We start from the raw sequence: 24,342 nt of genomic DNA, 5'->3' as shown, positions 1-24,342 counted from the left end.
GGTTGGCTGCTGCCACGCCAACCTCCATTTTCAGATAGTGGGCTGAACAGAGCTCTTAGGATGCCGTTTCATAGCCTCACCTTGCTTCATAAGTTTCCATCATTTTGTCTCTGACCTGTCTGCTGCGATGTTTGGTCTTCATGATGCTGTTTGTTCATTAATATTCTCTAACAAACAGCTGTCTCTACAGTGAGATTAAATTACACTCAGGGCCACTGTGCTGACTAATTGGGTCATACCTGAAGGCAATTGGTTGCACTGGATTTCATTAGGACTAAAATGGTTTGTTGAATACTAATAGATGTCACATTTTCCATGTATGTTGAAATTAAATAAAAGGATTTACTAAATCTTTCCAGTTTACAGTTTTAGGTTAAATTGTGTTGCGTTGTAATATAAAATCTCAGTAATACAGATTAAAGCTGGTTGTTGTTTGGTTTTTCCATCTAACCACACTTGGCTTTAACATATACAAATGATTTATATGCTGTATTTTTACTGGGGGATTGACCAGCTATTTATTTTCTTGTCATTTAGCTAGCTTTGCAGTGTAGCACACATATTACTTATTGCTCTTTCATCTGAAGCAAAATTGTCTCTTTTATGGCTAAGATTCTTTTTGCTCTTTTCATGACAGAAATATCTGCAGTAAAGGGTAAATGTTTAGTTACCTCTGCAATAATAACTCTAAAATATTCATGCAAATATTTTTTCCAACACCTAACACTATAATATATTCAACTACACTGCTGCTGGTGCATTAATCATAATGTATATAGTTGCTTTAAAAAAAAGCCAAACAGACTGGCATGCAGAGCTGCAAAGAAGTGATGAAATGCAGATTCCTGCTGCAAATTTTGCGATCGATTGAAATCTACGCTTGCTCCTTTTTCTGCTGACTGGAAAAAAAAGAGCAAAAAAATGTGCAAATCATACACCAGCCAGGCACAAGCGTTTGATCGCTGTTGAGATTTGAGTCAGTGTGCATCATCCTGCAGCTGTGTGACACGCAGACACCCTGTCAGAAAGGTGAGCTAAGACATGACTGGGCTTTGACACACAGCGACAACAGATGCTGCACATTGATTAGGATTATTTTCCTCCTGCAGAGCAAGCTTCAAGCCTTTCAAAGCCAACAATGGGGTGACTGGAAATCGTTGGAAAGAAAACTCGTCAGCGTGGTCGAAAGCAACAAATTAGTTGCCGCTCTGCTTTCTACCAACATTTCTTTTGAACAAGCAAACAAAAAAAAAAAGGGAAATCATCAGATTTCTCAATGTGTGCATGACTGCTGCACTCCCTCTCTCACCTTTCTCACATGTGTCTCCTCCGTAGCTTGGCAGGCAGAGGCAGAGGAATGAATCAATCTTGTCGACGCAAGTTCCTCCATTTTCACAAGGCTCGGACTGGCAGTCATCGACGTCTGTGTGGAGGGGAGAAAAAGAAAGCAGCAGACCAGATTCAGATTTCATTAGGGTTCAAATTAGACATAATGTATTCAGCTCATGTCTGGTTTACAGAGAGACCTGAAAAAAACAAACAGAAAAAAAAAAAACAACGTTGCAATTCAGATTCCGAAACAAAATGAGCTGGTGATTAGTTCTGCTTTAAATAGTAAAATGTGTCCATGTTGGTGAGTACATTATCATAATTCAAACAGGATGTGAGGGGAATACAAACAGGCTAATCTCCCCCCACTTTTATTGTTTGTGCTCATTCTCTAGTAGAGGCAGGCACTCTGAGAGGCTTTGAAGTGTTATTATGTTTGCAGAGCCTAATGCTGTCTTATGCATATTGTCTTTATCTACGAATAAAGGCATGAGAGCAACACGTCTATAGTTTATGTATGTTAATCAAAGACAATGCTATCATAAATCTTGTTGCATGACTCAGCAGCTCAGACTGTATCCAGCAGAGGGTCTGTGCTGAGCCCCCTTCATCCTGGCAGATGACCCCCTGCAGAGGCGGCTTTCAGAAACTCAAGGCAGCTGCTCTACAGTAGCCTGCACTCTGGGCAAAATCAAGGCCGGGGAAGACAGTATTTCTCCTTAGACATCAATAGAATATCACTTTATGATAGTGAATAGATGTCTTCTCCCTGGCACAGCACACAGTCACCAGGACTAAAGAAATACATTCAAATTCAAAGAAAAATAGAGCCATTTACTGGATCAAATTTACCTTCCTATATTCTAATGGTTTCTTGGTTTGAAGCAAAAAAAAAGGGCTAGGCAGGAAAAAGGTCAGCAGCTGTGAGAAGCTGAATGTGTTCGACAGATCAAACCAGATTGACCTTCAGCCTCATCCAAGACGTCCACATTTCATCATTAGACACTGAGCGCAGGCAGCGACAGGACATCAATATTCACACAGGATACTTTAGGCTCACACAGAGTAGGACGCACTGTTCTAATACAAAGGCAAGTGAAATTATTATGTAAAATAACATTTTAAGCCGTTTGTCTTTGTTGAGGTGTTTTAGTGTGGTGTCTGACTTTTATCTGACAGATTATACATTTGTGATCATTCGTCTGGTCTAGTTAAAGCTTTAACTTCTTAAATTTATATCCATTGGCACAGAAAATATTTGTGTTTCTGCTGTAAATAAAATGCAAATTCATTGGAGATTCTAGATTTATATATTGCTCATACAAGTTGTGGAAATTACAGTGTGATGCTAGTTAGAAACAGTGAATACTTAAGAAATAAAAAAAAGAAATCGCATCTCAATATGAAGGTTCTCTATTTATGCAGCTACTTCTCAAACAAAGAACAAGAAATAATTTTTTTTATGTTTCTAATGCAGCATGCTTCTTGAAAATTACTTCACTACACAGTTTTTATGTGCCATTAATCAATGATAGATGTGTTAATTTAGAGTCCATATATATATGTCAGGTTTCATGTGGATTCCTACATAACTTCAGCTGCATGCTTCTGATCTTTCTGATCTTTGGAAAATAAATGTTCTCCAAAGCTGTAGTTCTCTTGCAGATGGGAACAAATTGTCTTCCAGTATTTCCCCATATTTTGCCTGTAGCATAAAGAGCTGATTGCAGCTCTTAAAACCGCGATCACTCGAGACACGATCACTGAACGTCGGTTCATTTCACTCATTGTGAGTGAAATGGACGGCTGGACGGACCTCTGTTGATTAGGTCAGTCACTTTAAAGACGTGCAATATGTATATAATCACTTATTTTAGATGGAGTATTTTTATCAATTTGTCATTATTTTGTAGAAATCGGTTTCCACTTTCACAGGAGAGTTTTTGTTAACTTTTGTTGCTCATTACTGATATGGAAATGCAACAAAAAGAGTAAATCAAAGGTTGTGAATAGTTTTTATATCTTTGTGGTAACAGAGATTTTGCATAGAGATCCAATAAAAACTGTTGTTTTCTAAGCTGTTGAAACAGCCCTAGTTTTCTCTTTTATGTAGAAGCTCTTTGTCAGAGCGATTCATCGCGAATGTTCCACGACCTAAACAACAACAACAATGTTTTTCTAAGGATGATCATTTGCTGAGCTGAACATTTCTGAAAAGATCCACAACTCCAAAAAAAAAAAACAACTTTGAAAAACCTTCAGAAAAGCTGAAGAACTACAGATGAACACCTCTAATCTTAAAAGATTAGAGGTGAGACTGGCTGCTTTAAGGCTTACAACATAAAAATTAGAACTACTTTAAAGCTATATACATATTTCTCAAGAGACAATGTGTTGTTGACCTAAATGAATAATAAGACAGCAGCAAGTAAACCCTCTGGGTGTGGAATAATTGTCGAGGAATGCATTAGACGCAATTTAAATGTTTTCACAATAGAATCAAAATCGATTCTTTTCCATTTTTAATTATGATCATTAAAGGAGCTATTGTTTATTTCTCAAAGGGCAAAAGATCAATTCAACCTTAAATATTTAAGAAACTCTATTGAATTCTTTTGAGCGTGATGGCAAGTTATGGATTCAGAGAAGGCAGACATTTGAGCCAAACTGGGGCACGAATCAGAAAAAAAAACAACAGAAATCTTTATGTAAACTCTGAAATTTAAGTTTGAGGAATCCAAATGATTGTCCTACTCCGACAGTCTCGTAACCTTGGAGCCTCTCCTCCATTCCGGGAAGAAGCAGCGTGGCCTTTGACCTGCCAATCATCCGTTGGAGAGCCCTGTTTCATTATGTAAGGCCTGACGCGCTGACATCACGTCAAGCTGCGGGTTCGCTTGGAGTGCGCGTGTGTGTGCGTGGGTGCGGAGTGCGCGTGTGTGTGCGTGGGTGCGGCTCACCCACCGATCTCACAGTTCTCCCCAGCGTATCCTTGTGGGCAGTAGCAGCTGTAGCCGGTCCCCTGAGGAAGGCACTTTCCTCCGTGCAGACACGGGTTAGTCACGCAGGGCTCCACCTCGGCTGAACGAGACAGAAGAGCAGGAGAGACGGAGTTAATTAGTGAATCTGTGAATGCATGGGCAAATAGATCCAAGCCGGTCATTATTTCCGTGTTAATCTTGGACGATTAGGAGGATTTTGATGTCAGATCAGTTTATGAGCCTGAAACAACAACACCAAAAAAAAACAAAAAATAACCCCATCCCAAATAGTTTATCATCGGTGCCGTTCATCCCCCAAAAAACACATTCCCTCCCCACGTCTGATCAAACTGATCCAGATCGCATCAACCCCGCCATCCAATCACAGCCTCCGTTGTCATGGGTACCATATGGAAAGCGAGCCTCGGCTCGCTCCGCCAGGCGTAGTGGGCAGCGTGAGAACTTCAGACATTCGCCATCCTCAACAGAAAATGAGCAGACCTCCCGCTGAGTGCTTCATTCATCCCCTAAATGTCTGCGTGTGTGTGGTCGCCCCCTTCTCCCCATCTACAAACACTCATTTCCATATCAATGGGCCAGTCACCACGTGTTTCCCTCCCGATTCGCTCATTATTGCAACTTAGGGTCTTTGGAAAGCTGTGGCTCGTTCAGTCTGGGCATAAAAAGCTCAGCTGTGGGAGTCTTTGTTCTTCCAGCTCCATCTCCGACACTGAAGGCTGCTTTCCGGAGGAGAGGCCGGGGGCTTGCAGGCTTGTCTGTTTGGGTTTGGTGCGGGGTACAAAATACAAATAAAAACATCATTACTTTGGCTACGGTTTGCCCTGAAACAAAACCAAATTTAATGCATGGTACAGGAACTGATGTAATTGATTTAATAGAAGAAGCAAAATCAAATTCTTGTTTTCAAATTTGACTTAAGTTTGGGTAAAAGATGAAAGTATGTAAACTTCTCAGGGGCACTGAATCAAACTACATCATTGCTGCATAATTAATACATCCTACTACTCCTCTCTGCTGCCAGTTTGATTTCTGCTGAAGTCAGGAGCTGAAAAACATCTGTGCATTTCATTTCCTGTACGTCAGCCCTGGCCAACGCATCAGTCAAGGTCGTCTCCCATCCTGACAGACACATCAGCTGTTATAGCAGTAGAAGATTTATGAAAGAACTCGTGTGAGCGCTGGGTAAACCTTGCAGGATTTGGCCGTTCATTAAAGCGAGTGGTGCAGAAAAATCGATATTCTCTGGGAGGAGCTGACAGAGTGACCTGCACACCAGCAGCAGCCCAAGCAACGTCAACAATGAGCTAAAAATCCTGATGATAAGTTAATATATGATCTGCATTTGGAGAGTGATGAAAGTCTGAGCTATTATTTTTTCAGCAGGACAGCACACAGAAAAAGGCTGACAACAAAACGTATAAAAAAACCTTTGATGGAATATAAAGTTACGGAAAGAAGCTCAGGTCAGTGGAAAGTAATGTGAGAGTTGAGGAGCTGCCGAATGTCCTGCAATCCAACCTGAGGTTTCTGCTTTCAGTTCGCTCTCTGCGATTGAACCGACTGAGGAAGTGCTCCATCGTCCATTGAGCCGAACACATGCTGACCGTCCAAACTCTACAATGACAAGGACCTGAACAAGCGCTGAAGTTCGCGAAACAGAAGCAGAAGCTGGGGGTTGTTATTCAAGTCCAATCTGCTGCATCCATTCACTTCTGCTGCTGGTGTGGCAAAGACATCAGCCTGTGCGTGTTTATGGCCCTCTATGGCTCCAGGGTCTTTCAGTCAATCAATCAGCCCTCATACCGAGCCCCAGCAGCCCAGATGGTTGCCCTCGGCTCCCTTTGTCGATACAGTTTACAACTGTTCTCCATCTGCAGAGTCCTCTCTCTCCCCCGAGCGAGGGCTTCAAAACGCCTGCTGCAGACATGAGCCGCTTTCAGAGGCAACAAAAATATATCAGTGCGAAAATGTGAGATGGCATCATGCCCACGGGGGTTCTTTAAAACACCCAGAGATGGGATGTTTTGTGGATCTGCTCTCATTACCAAGCGAGTAATATGTAGTAAACCAGGTGGCCGGTTCGGTGCTTGACTGAGACGTCGTCGTGCCACCAGACTTAATCATGGAGGTTTTTTGTTTGGTGGCGTCGACTTGTAGAGGAAATAAAAGGCTTACACTGAAGAGGTGGGCCGGAGGAGCGGGGAGTATGCTGAATAAATCAGCCAATGGCAAGGTCACAGAAAATGGAAAACACAGACTTAAAGGAAGATTCTCCTTTTTTTAAAAATGATCATACCCTAGATTAATGTCTTTTTTATTTATGTTGTAATGGAGGGCTGTTTTCACTCAAAACAACGTGTCTCGCTGGGACATGTGTTGTCTGTTTCAATGGCATCATCACAATAAGCTAAAAAACAGAGATTATTATCAGACAATGGAGAGAAATTTTTATTTTTCCCATCTGAAATCCATTTGGCTGAGGTTATCCTTCCTCCTACCTTTCCCTGAATGCCTTGGCATTAAATTCATAAAATTCAATTTTATGAATTAAATTTCATAAAACTAAATTTATACATTAAGCACACTTGACCTTTTGCAGGCATGTTTTCTACAATCCTGCTGAGCATATTCTTACACATTATTTAAGCTTATTAAGTTGGAAACTAAATAAAGTCAAATGTAATCTAAAGATACATCTGAGAAATGTGATAGCATGTTGCAAGCGTCTAAAACATTAGACTATATTAAGTCTTCCTGATAAACTAGAATTTATTGATACTTCTGGGAGACTTGTTTCTAGATTTTTAGGTCATTTAAAAAAAAAGAAAGATGAACATGTTTCTGCTGACTAGAAGCAATTTGGGGTTAAGTGCCTTGCCCAGAGGCAAATCGACATGTGGCAGGAGAAAGCTGGAATCGAACCTCCAACCTTCCAATTATGAGACGACTACTCTGCCAGACAGCCACAGTCCAAACTATGGTTTTAGTGCACACTCATGTTGGGATGATTCATTTATGATTCATTTATGAATCAAATCACCTTCTCCTCTAGGGCAAAGGGAAGGGATGCCAGGGAGTCACTGGAGTTGTCCTTGATATTTGCCTGAAGTGAGGGAGCCAATCCTGTGGTGTGAGTCCTGTGGTTTGGGTTGGAAATTTGCAAAGGAAGAAAAAGATGGCGAAAGGTAAACAGACCACCACCTGAAGGGAGAACAGAGTGGATGACTCAGAGGTCAAAGGGCAGATGTTTTATCCAAGTTTTTGAGGACCAAAATCAGAGCTAAGAGACAAAAAACTCCCTCAATGTGTCAGAAAATCAACTTCCAAAAGAAGCCAATACGGCTCCCATGATCTAGATTTTACAAACAAGTTTTCAGAGTCGGGTACATTTATTTGGAAAACAACGTTTTTGTTTCTTTTTGGTTTTTGTTTATGTTTAAACTACTTTAAATAAAGTAAAAAAGAAACCCTATATTATCAAATAGGGACAGGAATTAGCCAAGTTGCCCAACATTGGATTAGTTGTTTGTGGTTTGATCTTTAAACACAAATGAACTTATAAAACTACAGCATCTCTGACTGTCAGCCTTTGTTTGGGAATGCATCGGACACATTCACTGCATGAGGTGAGGTCCACCACCATAATAGTGAAAGAAAAATTTCTTTGACTTGCTTTCAGAAAACTTATACTGCAGCCAAGATTAATGTCTAAAATTAGACTCATGCCTACCTGTTGGACTGACAGTTGTGGTGCTGATGTTGCCTCCTTCTCCCCGGGCACTGTCTTCATCCGACACACCAGGTAAGATGGTCCCTGATCCCACAGCGTGAGACCAAGCAGACTCCTCGTCATCCTGGGGCCCCAACAGAGACAGCGGATACTCCAGAGAGCCATTCACCTTCTCCTCTAGGACAAAGGGAAGGGATGCTAGGGAGTCATTGGAGTTGTCCTTGATATTTGCCTGAAGTGAGGGAGTCAATCCTGTGGTTTGAGTCTCAGTAGCAGAGTGGGAAGAGGTTGGTGGCAGTGATGGAGTCAGGGTCGGGATCTGGGAATAGGATGGAGAGGAGGAACTGCTTGGAGGTGAGAGGAAGGAGGTAGAGGCATGAGATGGGGAGGAGTGGGAAGGTTGAGACTCTAACAGGGTCTCTGGTGATGGAGAGGAGAATATGGATGGTGAGGGTGATGAAGTTGGAGATGGAGAAGATGACAGAGTTTGAATTAGTTCCTGTGGGGTAGACAGAGAGGAGTTTTCTGTGGCCGATAGCGTGGTCTGGTCTCTTGCTGTAGAGGAGTTACCCTCAGTCCCAGTTTTGGTCATCACTGTGGTCACCAGTGGACCGGTGGCTGTGGTTGTGGTGGACTGTCCTTTTCTATGACCCCTCTCTCTGGATCTTTCTCTGGATCTCTCTCTAGGTTTACTGTCAGCCGGTCGCCGGGAGACTTGAATCTCTCCTTTTGCCTCTGCACCGGTGATTTCACCACTCCCCTCCTCGTCTGCTTTCCCTCTCTCCTCTCCTCTCCTTTTGTCTTCTCCTCTGCTCCTATCCTCCCCTCGATGTTTCTTCCCCCTTCCTCTTCCTCCCCTGCCGCTGGCCCTGGAGGTCACGGTCTCCGCTCTCTTGTCTGCCTGCTTGGTCGTGGTCTCCATCTGGACAGTGATCCAGATGCTGGAGACTTCAGGTGAAGAGCTGGAGGGAATGAGGGTGTGGGTCTCCGAGCTTGTGAAGGTCTCTGTTGTCAGAGAGTCTCTGGAGGAAGTCAGAGTGGATGCTGGGTGTGTGGGAGAATCTTCTCTGGACGGTGCAGACGCTGCAGGGGGGCTGCTGAACCATGAGCTCCCCCAGGAAAATAGACCTGTGCAAAATCAGAAAATAATGACGACAGAGAGGCAAAAGACTTTTGTCTGTAAAAATATTCACATCACTCGAATGCTTCCAGATTTTGTCAGCCTACAACCACAAACTTTGTATGTTGGCATTTTATGCGAGGGGCCAATACGAAGCAGTGAAATATTAAGAATTGTGAGGAAAATAGTATGCCAATTACAAAACATTGTATGTAATTAAACACTAAAGGGGACATGTGGCAGCACTGGATAACTGAGATATAAACCCTCAAAAGAGCAGGCATAATTAATTTTAAATCAGGGCTCTTATTGATTTTCAATGTCCAAGAGGAAATTCTAACCTCAATTAATATTTCCAACTTTGAACTTGGAATTTCTGACTTTTAAGGACATATCAAACACACAAAAGACATATTTAAGTTTCCAAAGAGCTAAATCAGCAGTGCAAACCACCTCCATCTGGTGTCAAGAGACAGTAAACACCTCTTTTGGACTCCTGAAAAAATGTGGTAATATCTGTAAAAGGCTGCATTTCACTGCATCTCCAGAAATGACTCTGGAATCAAGCGTGAAGGAAACTTGAATTTGTCAAAGTAAGTCATAATTATAAGTGTTAAAGGACAACTATGTACTTTTCAAACTAATGACTGTGTCTGCCGTTGATGGTAGCTGTTAGGCCTGCCATCAATCACAGCTTGTTAAGACTCCTACAGAAGAGGCAGACTGAGCCGCACAGAAAGGTCAGCGTGACTTCAGTTTGTCGGCCCTCTTCAATCCTACAGCAGTTTGCGCTTTTCTTACACATGTACCTCCTCCGCTGTTCACACTGAACTCCTTTGCTGCTTTATGTACTGCAGTGATGCCTGCAAGCTTTTTGGCTTGCTTCACACCTTGTCTGGCACACACTGCATGCAGCATCTGAAAACGTATCCTTTGGATATTTCAGACCTATTTCGGCTGGAAACCACTCCAACGCCACAGTATCTACCTGCAGGCTCTGAGGTTGGAGAGGCTGCCATTTCTTTGAGGCGTGTTGAGAAACACGACCATGTAGAGTTGTACTCCAACTACACTATTTAATAAAGCAGGGGAGATAAAGAAAATAAAATAAAGATGTGGAAAAGAAGGTGAATAAATCTCCCAATTCTGATCTCACACAGGATGCATGGGACGAATCAGCATCTATTCAAAATCATATCAGTATCTTTTTTATATTTATAAATCTCAAGTTGATCAAAAGTATATTTGTCTGTGTGTCTGAAGACTAATTTATCTTTTTGAAATCAGAAAATACAATTGAAACCAGGAGTTTACATACATCAAATAAAAAGACAATATTTTTCCACACTGTCTGAAGTTAACATAAATCAGACTAAATTTTTCGTTTTAGGTTGACAAACCACAAAATTATTTCTATTTGCTAAGTGCCACAATACTGAGAGAAAGAATATGTCAAAGTATTTCTCAATGACATCAAAATCAGAAGTTTACATGAATTTCCACAGCATTTTGTAACACTGGCTTTAAACTGGATGATATGTATCAAACCTCTTAGGTTTTTTTTCACAAGCTATGAAATCGCCTCACTCTAACATGCCTTTTCAGGCCTGCCCATACATTCTCCGTAGGATCATAGTGGTGTGATGATTGCACTAAAACATGAACTTTGCTGCCCTTAAGCCTCTTTGTAATTACTTATCTTTATGCTTCGGGTTATTGTCCATTTGGGAGACCAATCTGTGTCCAAGCTTTAACTTCCTGGCTGACAACTTTAGATTTTGCTTTAATATTTCTACATAATGGCCTTTCCTCCTGATGCCATCTGTTTTATGAAGTGCACCAGTTCCTCCAGTTAGTTCCACAGCATATTTTGAAATCGGGGTGGTGGTTTTCTTCCAAATGTAACGATGATCGAATAGTTCCACTTTAGTTTCACCAGACCTTAGAACATGTCTCCAGATATGAAGGTCTTTGTCTCTTTGTGTGTGTTAAACTATTATTAATCATCCTGGTATAATTGATAATTAAGTAAGAACTTATAAACAAACTCTGAAAGAGTTGGAGACTGAATGTTATGGTTGTCTTCATTTGATAAGGATTTTATCAAATGGTCTCCCTCTGGAAAGGTAAACCCACTTTATGTACATAATTGGGATTTTTTTTTCAGCATTTAACCTGATCTGGTCGTTTCCACAAGTGTTCAATCTTTTGATGTCAAAGATTAAGGGATGATCCTAAAAATAATGCAACTGAATTGTTGCTTACATTCTAACACAGATAAAAGCCAACAACCTGATTTAGAAGTTAGTGGTTGTAAAGAAGAAATGCAAGTGAAATAAGGGACATAAATCTTTCCACAAGACAATGTATCATTTGTATGTTAGAGTAATCTGTTAAAATCCTCTTCTTCAACCTTATACCTGAAGTCAGAGTCATTCCCTAACCTTGGTGCTTGGGGCCACCCGCCCTGCATGTTTTAGATGTTCCCTCACTTTAACACAAGGTTTAATTGGACAAATTACTCTCTCAGCATGTCGTAAAGTTCAGAGGAAGCCTTTTAATGACTCCATCAAGTCTTGTGAAGCAGAGATGTGCAGAGTAGTGGATCTGAAGGACTATGATAAAAAAAACACACATTAGCTCATTTAAAAAAGAGAAGAGGAAACCAGTTTCTCCTCTCACATTCTAGTCCCTCTCCACAGGGATGCTATGAAGCATTAAGAAGAGATCCCAAGTAAAAATGTTACAGATATGACTAAGTTACATGAGTTAAATCTAAATATTACAATGCAAATTTTATTTTGTAAATGTTTTTTGCATCAGTGGGGAAATGTGTTTAGATCAGAAAAAAAACCTTCTCTGCTGACTTCCAGCTCCTTCTTTAACCTCCTCTGCTTTTGCACCTCCAGGTGCGTTCAGGGACAAAATTATCTTTTAGATTACAAGCAGAACGATGTTGGAAAGAGGGCATGAGGAGGCCCAGTTTAGGAAATGAGATGAGCCTGCTGTGGCCCTGTGAAAAGTAAACCCATTCATCCTTTACACAGCAGAGTCCACTTACAGGTTTCAGAAAAACTTGAACTGATTAAGATGTGCAGACAACCACACTGGTGTTTGTCTCAACAGGCTACAACTAGCTTGTGGTTTTAAAGTGTGACATTTGTATTTACCAGGAGAAACCAGGCTGGGATCTTTTTGCTCGTTGTGTGTCTGTTTCGTTGTAATCTCTTCATCATGTCCGCTTGGGGCTCTGGTTCCTTCCTCATCGTCTGTTCCCATCAAATAGTTCCAAGGTTTCCAAATTGACTTCACAATTTTTGTGATCGCCTGAAGAGGTGATATTGTGGTGAATATGCGTTGAAGCTTTTTCAAATGTTCTAAAATAATTAAAGATGATAACCCACCTTTTTCTCTGTGGGTGTTGGGTGAGCAGGAAGCTGCAGAAACTCCCCAGAATCGGGCCCAGGTTCTGGCAGCTCCCCCCAGTCAAAAGAGCTTTGTCCTGGGCTCAGCTGAAGGGTCACGAATGACTCTGAGGACTCAGAAGACCAGGGATCCAAAGCTACGAATAATCACACATGAAGTTACTCACAACTGGTTTCAATGTCAAAATCACACCTCCACAGCATTTAAGGCCCACATTTTTCATTGTTTCTGGTTTCTGCTGCTGATCTTCACCTGATTTCTATGTTGAATTTTTTTCATATCCTTCTGGAAGTTTGAAAAATTTCCACACTCCATCAAGAATCTGCTGATACCCCATTTATACAGTTTTGGTAAAAAATTAAGAGCTCATTGCACTGAATCCCATTGAAAACCTTCTGGTTATTCCACCAAATATTGATCTCTGAACTCTTCCGGAGTTATGAATTTGTTTTCTTTGCATTATTTGAAGTCTGAAAGCACTGAATCTTTGTTGTTATTTTGACCATTTTTCATTTTTTGCAAATACATTTTTGCTTGGAATTTTGCAGACTTGTTATCAGTAGCTCATAGAATAAAATAAATCAATGTTCATTTTACTCAAACTTATACAAAAAGAGTAAAATCGGAGACACTGATCATTTTAAGTGGTCTCTTAATTTTTTCCAGAGATGTATTTCTGTTCTCACCAGCCAAACATGACAGTTTAATGATAGTTTCTGTGACCATCCTCGTAGAATTTCTTATTTGAAAGTGAGAAAGCCATAGCAGAAGACATCCTGTCCATTTCCTCCTACTGTCGCCATATGCTTGCTCAGGATGAGGGATTGTTGCAAAGTCAAAGACCTGATGCAGTCAGCTGGCCTTATGTAAATCTCTTTTTGCCAACTGCCTTATGAAATGATTTTAAACGCTTTGATTTATATCAGAATCTGTTTATATGATATTTATTCGGCATTAGAGTAATATAATTAAGAACTTGCTGGATATGAATTGGATCTGACATAAAATGTCACATCAACTATGTAGTGTTACCATTATTTAAATAAAATAGATGAAAGACATTTAAGAAGTCCAAAATAGCATGGAAAAGTTAATTTACCAACAATCTGAGTTGTGCTGTTATTTCAATTATTTATTTTGAAATCATTATAATGAAATCATTGGCATGATTTTATTTCCATTAACACTGATGCTTGTAGATGGCAGCTAACAAACACAATACAGATATAGTGTCTTAGAAAAATTTAACAAAATTAAGTGGCATAATAAAAGGACAATAAAAGCTGTTTTCAACACAGGACAACAGGCCTGGACATTGCCTTCCTACTCAAATTCCCTTGAGGCTCATCTCCCTTCATCCTGGCATATCAGTGAAAGAAGGAGGAGTTATGAACAAATTATATTTATTTTTACAAATTATAGCCGTCCTGTATACGGTTGTAGCTTGGCCATGACAGCAGAGGAAGTACACAAATCTGTTCGGTCCATGTTGTTTATTTTATTGTGGGCAAGGATGTAGTGATCCCAGTCAAGCTTACAATTTCTGGTAACCTTCATAATTATACACTTGCTTTGTAAATATATGTACAATTTTAGTGTTTCTTTTATAAAGAAGATGTATATTATCCCCACTAAAACGCTCCAGTGTTTTATTAAAAAACGCTGGTGCATTTTTAAAAATGCACCAGCTCAAGCTCAAGCTGGTGCATTGTATACATCATAGTAAAACATTAATAATTGGGCAAAATCAGGTTAGCTGTAAGCAACATTAATCAGAAATACCATATATGATTGGAAAACATCACACTGCAACAAATTTGATTGATGAGTTTCAGTTTTTGAATTGGATGCAAGAGCAAATGATTGAATTCAAGCAGCAGTAGAAGTTCTCAAACTTACAGGTTTTGTTAGAGGACTCTTCTTCTTCAATGTCTACCAGTCCTGTCCAGTTGGTCAGGACTGGTCCAACTGGGCTGCTGCTTTCAGAGGAATCTATAGAAAAGCAAATGAAATCATCACTCAGTGCCAGTTTGTAGTTTGTTACCGCTGTGTCTGATAAGCTAAGTAATGGACTGATTCCAGACCCAAGTTGTCAATGAATGTGAAACCTGTGAGCGTGGCGGTTTGCTGTCTCGTCACATTGGAGCTTTCAGTCTCTGCAGAGTCAGCATCACCTGTGAAATAGCTCCAGGGCTTCCACGGGGATGTGTAAATCTCAGGGACGGAGCCTGTATCCTTCACTTTACCTGGGAAAGAAGTTAAAGAGCCGTTTCCTTACAACCATCCTCTAAATACCTAAAAGCTCTGCCTGTTTGGATTTAGCTAAAAGAGAAAAAAAAAAAAAGGCAGCATAATTCAAGGCAGATCGTCTCGACATCTTGGTATTTAAAACTTCCTATCCTCTGTCTCTTTCTCCCGTAGTGACTGTCAATCCAGTGGTTTCTTGGATGCACAAAGTGAGGATCAGAGATGTGTGTTGCCATAGTTACACAGATCAGCAATTACTTTTATAGTCATTTTTATTGCGTTAATAGCAGACGGGGCTTCAGTTAGAAGCGATATGGTCCTTTCAACCAAACACTCCCTTCTGTCGACATTTTGTGCAAAACTGATAGGAAGCAATATTTTCAACGAATATCCACATTCAAATGTAACAGTTGGATCTCCACACTGTATATTGTCACAACAGCTGGCGTTAATACAGCCAGCAGCTTTCTTTACATAATGAAACAATACCTCTGTAGCAGTAGGCATCATACAGCGCAGTGGTGTTGTCATCAGTGGCGTTGGGCGTGATGGTGTGGACTCCTGGCTGACTCCCGCCACATTCTGGGCGGGGCCAGGCGACAGGGTAGCGGACAGTGCCGTCAGAAAGCCAGCCCGGGGCGCAGCTGTCCAGTCCGGCCCTCCACGCCAGGTGAAGCTGCCCCACGGTGGCCAGCTGGCCCCCAAGGGACACGCAGCGGTCTGAGGCTGAGGACAGCGAGAACCGGCCTGGAACTGAGATGTGAAAGACTTCACCTGGTGGAGACAGAAATATGACATTGATAAATCAATACGATTTGACTTTTATGCGACTTAGTTCCAAACATTTAACAATTAATATCTGAGGCTATTTTGAAGCCGAGAAGTGGAGATATTTTAAGCTTTTTCTGCTTCTCTACTGTAAAAACATAACACCTGAGTAATAACTATCATAATTTAAAACACACCTCTAGTTTTGCCTCCAAGCCAGGTCCTGCAGGCTCATGTGGGGGTGTTGACAAAGGAGGAGCATCAAAGTTCAGTTTTTGGCTCATTGTGCAATGTCTAATTTTTTTTAAATTGTCCAAAGTTGATGTAAGCTTTGTCACATCAAAAGCGAAAATTTGATGGAAGACTGACATTAAAAGCTTTATCATCAAGTTGTTTAAGTTTTTGTTGTTTTTTTTTTCAAATACAACTAACTTATGCTTTGAACTGATGTTTGCTGTCTTCCAATTGACTTTTCACAACAAAGCAGATCTCTGACACTGGTGGAAATAACTCTTCACACAAAAGAAAACCAAAAACAAGCTTATTAATGTCTTTTCCTGAATTCAGTGAAGGTGAAAAGAAAAAAGGTTTTAGAAAACACTTTATCCCCACTGTGGTGTTCGGATGTTGCAACAGAATGTGATGCAAGCAACCATATAAAAGACAAAGGCTGTGTCAGGTTTTGATGTGTTTCATGTGTGTGTGCGTGTGTGTGTGTACCATCGAGTTCTTCTGCAAAACAGTACACATCAAACATCTCTTTCGGGTCTCTCTTCCCATAATTCCTCACTCCGGCAGAGTACTCCTTGTGTCCATGGCAACTCAGCTCAGGCAGCTGGACCGAATATCTGTGGACACGAACATGTAGGAGTCATGAATGGGTGTTAACCTTGTTATTTAGAGCTAATAATAGGAAAATAACAGCTTATCTGACTCATGAGCATTTTACTGCACACAGCTTTTCTCAGCCTACATGCTAAAGTTTTTTTTTTTTTTTTTTGCATTTTCAAATTGCGATTTTAAATGTCATTTAATAATTTCTTATCTGTATTCACATTTAAAGGGCACAGGATTTGTTTATATTCTGGAGTGATTACAAGTGAAGAAATGGCTAAAGATCACATGACAGCAATGGAGATGGAGGGTGAAAACAGAAAGTCAGAAAAATAATTGAACCACATGAGCAAAATAAAGATATTATATAACGGAATAAGACAGAAGTAAAGGTTGTTTTAAGGAATATGGGAAAGAGCTGATCTGGTTCTATAAAATGTGAAATAAAATCTTGAAACCAGATTTACAAATAAGCCTGTTTCAAGCAGGGAATGCTAGTTGCTCACACTGAAACTGAGATTCCCCCCTAATTCACACTTTTCACACTTTCTCATGCCACATATCCAGGTTTTACACAGTGAAAAACAAACTCACTGGCTTTCACGCTGTGGTGAAAAGCAAGAGCCTCACAAGCCAAATTTAGAGGCAAGATAGCTGCACTGCAAAGGAAAAGGTTTCATACCAATCAGGAGCAAGTGAGAAAATATCCACTGGGTTGTTCAGTAAAAGTCTTTCACCAAAGTTATCACCTCTAAATAACTTCCACAATCCCAATCAAATCATCTTTTCCAGCTGAAGTCAAAGCATTTCAACGCTGCTGTAAAATATCTGATTTTGTAGTCAGACCGGAGAACATTTAAGGTGTTTGTCTTCTACGTTTTATTGTCCACAAACTCTTAATGAAGCAGGAAATTTGCATTTATTCAAAAATGTAGTGGTGCACTGAATTATATGAAACCATAAGCTTTATACTCTAGCTTTGCATTTTGCTTTATTTGGAGACTAAAAATGGTTCTGGATCCAATCTAGTCATTTCAGGGATTCCCTTTTTCTACAAAAAACATACAGTTTATTTCCATAAAAACATTGCATGCTTAGTTTGTTGTTCAACATAAAAAAAGAATCTAAAAATTTATAAGAAGTTTGTTTTTGGTATTTTATTTTGAAATAAACTGATTAAAATATTTTTGCATATAACAAAAAACGTTTCACATGTTCCCCTTCTAAAATGCACCTGGATTGGCTCATTTGCCAGGCCTCTCTGGAGCAGGTTGACATGCTGAAGAGGTAATTTAGCTGCCTGAATGAGCTGAGTTGCAGCAGTAACTCATCTAAAACACACTGGATTCAAGCCCTTGAGAGATGGAAACCACTGAGGGTAAAAACATGTGGATATGACGTGGATATGAAATTGGGATAAAAATCTGTAAAGGACTGAAATGACCGAGAGACGAGAGTAATTATTGTTTCAGCCCTGGTTTAGCACATATTCAGGAGGAGGACAGCAAATTGTGTAGGTAATATTGTCTTTCTGATTTGCATGCATATTAACTGCATTGTCAACCCAGTCTCTCAAAATCTCCCTTAATTACAATATTTGGCTTTAATTTAATTTTCAGCCGTGGCTGTAATGCTCAGAAATAATCATCTATTTAATTAACAGATGCATCAGTAATAAAAGTAATCATTTGTTTATTATTCACAGGCATTATGGCGAGAGTGTAACTGTAACGGTCGTGTCCTCACCGGACAGTCTGATCAGCCAACCATCCAGCCGAACAGCTGGTCAAGCCGTCATGGTACGCCGCCCACAGCTGGGCCGGCGACGCCATCTGAGCCGAGTTTTCCTGGCAGGCTCGCTGGGCCTCGGTGAAGGAGAGGGCATAGCGAGCGTCCGGAGCCTGGTAGTGAAACACCACCCCTACGCACGGAGACAAGACACAGGTGGTACACTGACTCACTTCTCCTCTTTTGACAGATTCACCAGCTCAGGTTTTCAATCAATAAACACGTGGAATGAATCTGTGAGCACTTTCATGTGACTGCAAACAGATCAATCCAACATAATCTGCGTTTGAGGGGAAAATACGCAACATTATATGCATTCTGTGAAAATACTTAAATTAAATTATTCATTTTTCAGGCATGGAGAGCAGTAAGTTACATTAACTTAGGCACTTAGTATGAAACGAGTAACCTGTATTGATGATGTAATATCACAAATTAATACATTCAGAATAAATGAATTAGGTTGAAGTGGCCTGCTCTGTCTGTTGCATTTCTCCTCAGCTTCCTTTGTGGAGCCTGAAGCCAGAGAGTGGCTGCTTCCCTTACCGGAAACCAGTAGGGGTACAGCGTCCCTCTCATAGTCACCATCCACCACAACCTGACAGTGGTAAGTGCCTGAGTCTTTGGTACGGAGACTGGAGATCTCCATGGTAGCATTCAGCGGATTGGCAGAGTATCCTGGCAGTGTGACGCGGCCACTGAAAGCCTTATTCACCTTGACTACGTCACCTTTGGCGCACAGAGAGGGAGAGAGAGAGAGAAAGAGAGATAGAGAGAGAGAAAAGATTTCTTCATTACAGATGCTTACTGGTATTTTGTAGGTTTTAGAAGCAGAACAACTTTAAAAGTGTTGGGCATCAAATGAGAGTCTCGTCTTCTGTGTCTTGCAAAAATAATGAATATCCTATGGACATCTAACGATGTGATTATATGTTTTAGATCAACATAATGCAGTACATAATTATGACTTGGAAGAATTATAACACACAGTTTTAACTTGGCTTTTTAAACAAATCTATCAGCAGCTCAACTATTAATTGTTCTATTTACAACTATGCCCTGTTTAATGTTTGCTACAAGTCATGAGGATGAAAGTGATCTGCTCAGACGTGAACAAAATTAACTTTTTGACACGCTTGAAAAATGCAGTCTAAATAATAAAACTAATATTACTAATAAAAACGATCCATTTGGATTATTCAGTCTGAATACATTATGTGCATGTGTCTATTGCACAAAATGCAGGCTTTAAAGTATCGACTCAAAGAGAAGTGAAAACAAATACACCTGTTTTTTGCATTTACCCAGCAGTCATTGATTGAGAGTTGGGGCACTGGTCACCGGTCCATCAATGTGGACACAACTTGAAAATTTTTTTTTATCATTTTACCTTCATTCACAATTATACACTACTTTGTTTTGAATTATCTGAAAAAAGAACAATAAAATACATTGACACTAGGGATTGTGGCATGACAAATGGCATGATAAATATTTTTGTAAACCATGAGCCCAGTTTGCTTTATTGAGCAGAGAATTGACTGTTTATATGTGGTGATGTGTTTCTGAGTCAACACTGATCAGCAGTGAAAGCTGGGATGAGCTCTTAAGCTGTCGGTTTCCTCGAACCTAAATCGAAGGTAAAACTGAATCTCTTTAGATGTTATTTGCTCCCAGCTGTCAAGCTGTAAGCTAAGTCTCCCCCTTGTCAATATTCAGAAGGTTTTCACCAAAAAATCCTCTGCCAGTGCAGCTCTTGAAAGCTGTGAAACCGACTTAAATCCGTAAAACAACAACAAAAAAAACACCAAAAGATAGTGTCAAAGAAAACAGTGGATGTACTAAGACCTTTGATCTGTACACATTATCTGGTGTAAATATAAAACTGTTTGTTTCGTGGAGGATTTTTGAAATGTGGTTCTGTTGGGTTCATTTAAGCAGATCATATCTACAACAGACAACTGAGGGTTGGTCAAATATTGCACTGGCTAAGTGAAAACTATTTTTTCGACTTTTAAAAGGCTCATAATAATCTTTAATCATAATCAATTACAGTTATTTTAAGGAGGTAGATGTCCTCTTAGTTTTGAACTTAGTTTTTGATGAGCCATTATCTTCATTATATTGGTGTTTTTACATTGTTGGTAAAGACACCAAGAATGTTGTCTGTTATCTCTAAGACATTAACACCTCAAAAGCCACTAATAAAAATTTCAGATTTTAAAGAAAGCATTTATTACCTTTAGCTGAAAGTACTGTCTGCTCCAGTGGAGAGCCATGGCCTCCCGCCGGTGGCCTGGTGTGAGTCCACAGCAGGTGTGGAGGCTGGTGGGAGGAGCTGGTCCTGAGGCTGAAGACACATGGGAGGACAGCTTTGCCTGCAAGCATCTGTTGGACTGTAGGATGCGTAATCCTACGCATGTTAACTATGGAAGAGGCTGCACCTAAAGAAGTAAGCAAAAAGTAATTATTACTTTTATGGAGCATATCTGTGTAAAAGACATACCTTATGAAATTAAGTAAAATGTAAGTATTTGACTCTCGTAGTTTTTTTTTTTTTTTTTGGTAGTTTTATTTTTAGGAACAAAAAAAAAAAACACTGTTAATCAAAATAATAATTGATTTTATGTCATTCAGTGAAGTAAATCTTGGATTTTTTTTTTTACCCAGCCAATCAGTGAACAGGAGAAATTGTGAATGATGATTTTGAGTTTCTGTACTGTTTTAGCAATGACCTGACGATTTTTGCCAACCGCTAATAAATTTCAAGGAGAATAATTTTAGGAATGACTGCAGAGGAAGTGAACGAAGAGTCCATTCAGTCCATGTTGGTCACACTTCAAAATATTAAATTAAGATCAACAGCTTCTCAGTGTCGAACTGGCGCGTTACGTACGTAATAATTACCCAAATGTTAGCAATCGGGACAAATTTAAAACCTCAACAGGGCCACATCTCCATGAAGGAATCTTTTCTCAACAGCAGAGAGTCCATACTCTGTACGAAGCAAATTAGCGTAGATCAAAGGGCTTATTTTTAGTTTTGAGCCAATGTGGGATCAGATCATGACTCCAGGCGGACACCGGCATCCTCATGACTAAACAGATTTTAAAGTCATTCAGTCACACGTACCCCAGATGTCTGCGTGAAAGACTTTTATGAATGCACACTTTAAATTGCTGATTAAAGTTGCAATAAGAATGGGCACCTGACAATTTTTTTTCTTTTTTTTTTTTGGAGTAATTCTATGAAATTTGGCTCCTTTTTTCCGTCCCTGGTCCAACAATGTCATCTCCATTCAGTTCTAGAACTACAATCTACAGGAAACGTCTTGCAGAAGATATTTCATTATTCTTCACATTTTTCAAAATGTTACATTTTGTCTTTTATTGCGTCATGACAGCCAACTTAAACCAACTACTGAAGCAGCATAAAGAGCAATGTTATTAAAATAAAAGCTAACATGACTTTAAAAGCAGTCTTGCAGAAAATCACAGACAGAGAAACTGAATCCCACAGAGTTGTTTTCATCTGCATTTAGATTGGGGCTTTCACAAGCTGACCCCCCAGGGAGGCGCTCTGTCAGCAGACGACGCCCTGTTGCCTCCCTTTAAATCACATGTAATCATAACAATCTCAAAAGAAAAATACAGAGCCCGGGCGCAGTAACAAGCAGGAATGATGCAGGGAAAAAAACAATGCAGAAACCAAGACAGGTAGCATAACAAGCATTGCTTCGCATTGTGATAACAATTTGAGAGAGACCAATAGAAATCAAGGACAATCTTGTAATTTCTTTATTTTCTGTTGGAAACCAAATGATGACCTGAATCAACCTGCAGCACATTTTGCTCTTTTCTGTGTCTTAGTCCTTATAATTAAAAATAAATATGGATCAGCTAGGAAAAGCCAAACATGATGAACTAGATTTTGCCTTTAAATGAATAGCAGACTGTAGTAGATATTAGTCATATCTACTACAAATAAGATAGTAATCCTTGCAGGAGCCTGTACTGTAACCCAGTTGTGTCTATCAAGTGAAAGGTTGAGGATGAAGTCATTTCTTTTAATTTACACAAACATTTTCTTCAACTTTCTTTTGGCTCTTTTTACACTAAATCCTGTTATTCACCTGCTCTCAATTAATCCATTCAGCAACATGCTTCCCTAGATGTTTTTTTTTCTAAAATATTTATTACTCTTTCTTTTGTCAATACCAGATTTTTGAGACCAACAAACTTCAGATGAGTTAGAATTTGTCATGAAAATAATGCATTGAATTAAATAAATTTTTTGGTCAAATGTCATTTCCACGTGCTTTTTTTCCTTTTGGCCGTAATCAGTTCCTGCTGGAAATGTTAACACAAGTCCTGGTTGGAAATCCTGTTTTAATTTGCTGCATAAAACAATTGCCTGGTCCGTCCACTTTTGTCCTTCAACAGAAACAAACAGAACATGATTGAATGTGGAGAAGAGCCACTATCTGTCGAGGTAATGATTAAATTTAGCAAATCGAAGATGCAGGTGCAGTTCAATAACAATCCCAGGCTGAAGAGCACAATGCATGCCAATTTCAGAGAAAGTAATTAAAGCCAAGAACTTATCTGCGCCGCTCTCAGCCAGCGGGCTGCATGAGGTACAACAAACCTGTAATAATCCAGCTGCAACCTGCAGCTCTGAGATTTTCTGCCTTTTGTTTCATGATCAGAAATTTTCAAAGATAATTGTGATGGAGCAGATGTTTGGCTAAATGGCTTTGGAGGCGCTCCAACTTTATTCCTGCGAGCTTGTTCACCAACATCCTCTGCATGTCAGCTCTCGCAGCATTCATATTAATGCAAAATGTGTTTATTTTGTAGTGCAAAGAACTTGTTTTGTATTCCGATCCAGTTCTTCCACGTTTCCTCTTGGTATCACCACAAACAGCTGTGTGCAGACATAATGTTTACATCCAGCCCTGGCAATGAGGAAACTAGAATATGGAGGGGGAAAGACTGAGGACTCACCAGAGCCTGAAGAGAGCAGCAGCATGAGAGCAAAAAAGATCTGATGCCCAGCTGCAGTCCGACTTAACACCATCCTGGACCTGCCGAGAGAGAGAAGAAAAACAAGATGGATGGGAAGGAAAACTGAATCAGAGATGCTGCACGCAAAGACAAACTGCATGTATTGTTGTAACTCGCAAGAAAGATATTTATATTTATGCACACCACTAAAATTTGTTTTTATTTCAAGACCAATATGAGCTCTGGACAAATTGTGATGTCACAAAACATTTGGGTCTCAGCCTTGCCCAGAAATAGTTACATTTTCATTCAAAAGCAGGAAAAGATCATTTCAGTATGTAATGACATTTAACTTTGATTTTTTTTTTAAAGTCAATTATTAGTCATTTTACATAACTAAAATGACTAGTATCCTAATTTTTACATAAAAATATGTAATACTTATATAAAACATTAATACAAACATACATCTTTTATCATTTTGCAAAGTCAATCTACTCAAAATCACTGTGGAAATAAGTGAGATGCTGCACTGCATAAGATGTTTATTCATTCACAGAATATGACATCAGGATGTTTATACCACTCAACAATATTCATGTTATCAGGACAAATTTTGTGCTGAATCAGTCTGATGTCTGTGAATCCGAAACTCAAACTGTCCGTATAAATCCTAATTTTATATGTAAGCATGAAATGAAAGCATTTCAAATAAACATGCTAGTCTTACAGACTTTGTCTTGCTATTGTGGTTCTGGTGACCCAAAGCCTGTGAGATGGTTCTGCTTCCCTTTTCAGACAGATGGAAGTTAATGGGTCTCTTTCTCGTCTGCTGGGGTCATGGTGCTTTTTAAGACCTTTTAGTCTACTTCCCTTAGCCAGGCAAGTTGTAATTAAGTGATTCCCTGCTTCTACAAGTCTGACAGTAGAAGCAGACTTGTAGAAGCAACTAAAACTGGCTAAAAACCCGTGGTCATTCACGCTCAATTCATGATTTAACAAATCAAATTACATCTCCAATGAGGCTGATTGTCTCATCTTTTGGAAACTATATTTGTCGGGAAAATATTGTTTAATGTCTACCAATAAAAC

At 39.8% G+C, this 24,342-nt stretch overlaps 1 protein-coding gene across 1 annotated transcript in view; it reads right to left on the bottom strand.

Annotated features, from left to right (window-relative positions):
* The window catches only part of LOC129362031 (neurocan core protein-like), a 47,253-nt gene that overhangs the window by 7,884 nt on the left and 15,027 nt on the right, over nt 1–24,342 (bottom strand). Inside the window, exons 2-14 of the mRNA XM_055033338.1 lie at nt 23,251–23,330; nt 20,485–20,688; nt 18,791–18,973; nt 18,203–18,377; nt 16,343–16,470; nt 15,344–15,628; nt 14,716–14,853; nt 14,507–14,599; nt 12,586–12,743; nt 12,352–12,508; nt 8,062–9,189; nt 4,294–4,410; nt 1,310–1,423 (exon numbers count right to left, since the gene is read on the bottom strand). Coding sequence (XP_054889313.1) covers nt 1,310–1,423; nt 4,294–4,410; nt 8,062–9,189; nt 12,352–12,508; nt 12,586–12,743; nt 14,507–14,599; nt 14,716–14,853; nt 15,344–15,628; nt 16,343–16,470; nt 18,203–18,377; nt 18,791–18,973; nt 20,485–20,688; nt 23,251–23,323 — 2,953 coding nt within the window. The 5' untranslated portion in view covers nt 23,324–23,330. The remainder of the gene's footprint in view (nt 1–1,309; nt 1,424–4,293; nt 4,411–8,061; nt 9,190–12,351; nt 12,509–12,585; nt 12,744–14,506; nt 14,600–14,715; nt 14,854–15,343; nt 15,629–16,342; nt 16,471–18,202; nt 18,378–18,790; nt 18,974–20,484; nt 20,689–23,250; nt 23,331–24,342) is intronic.

Source organism: Poeciliopsis prolifica, unplaced genomic scaffold (assembly GCF_027474105.1).
Source record: "Poeciliopsis prolifica strain line A6 unplaced genomic scaffold, Auburn_PproV2 SCAFFOLD008, whole genome shotgun sequence".
Taxonomy (NCBI): Eukaryota; Metazoa; Chordata; class Actinopteri; order Cyprinodontiformes; family Poeciliidae; genus Poeciliopsis; species Poeciliopsis prolifica.
Note: the sequence above shows the minus strand (reverse complement) of the source record. Positions and strands in the feature narration are given on the sequence as shown.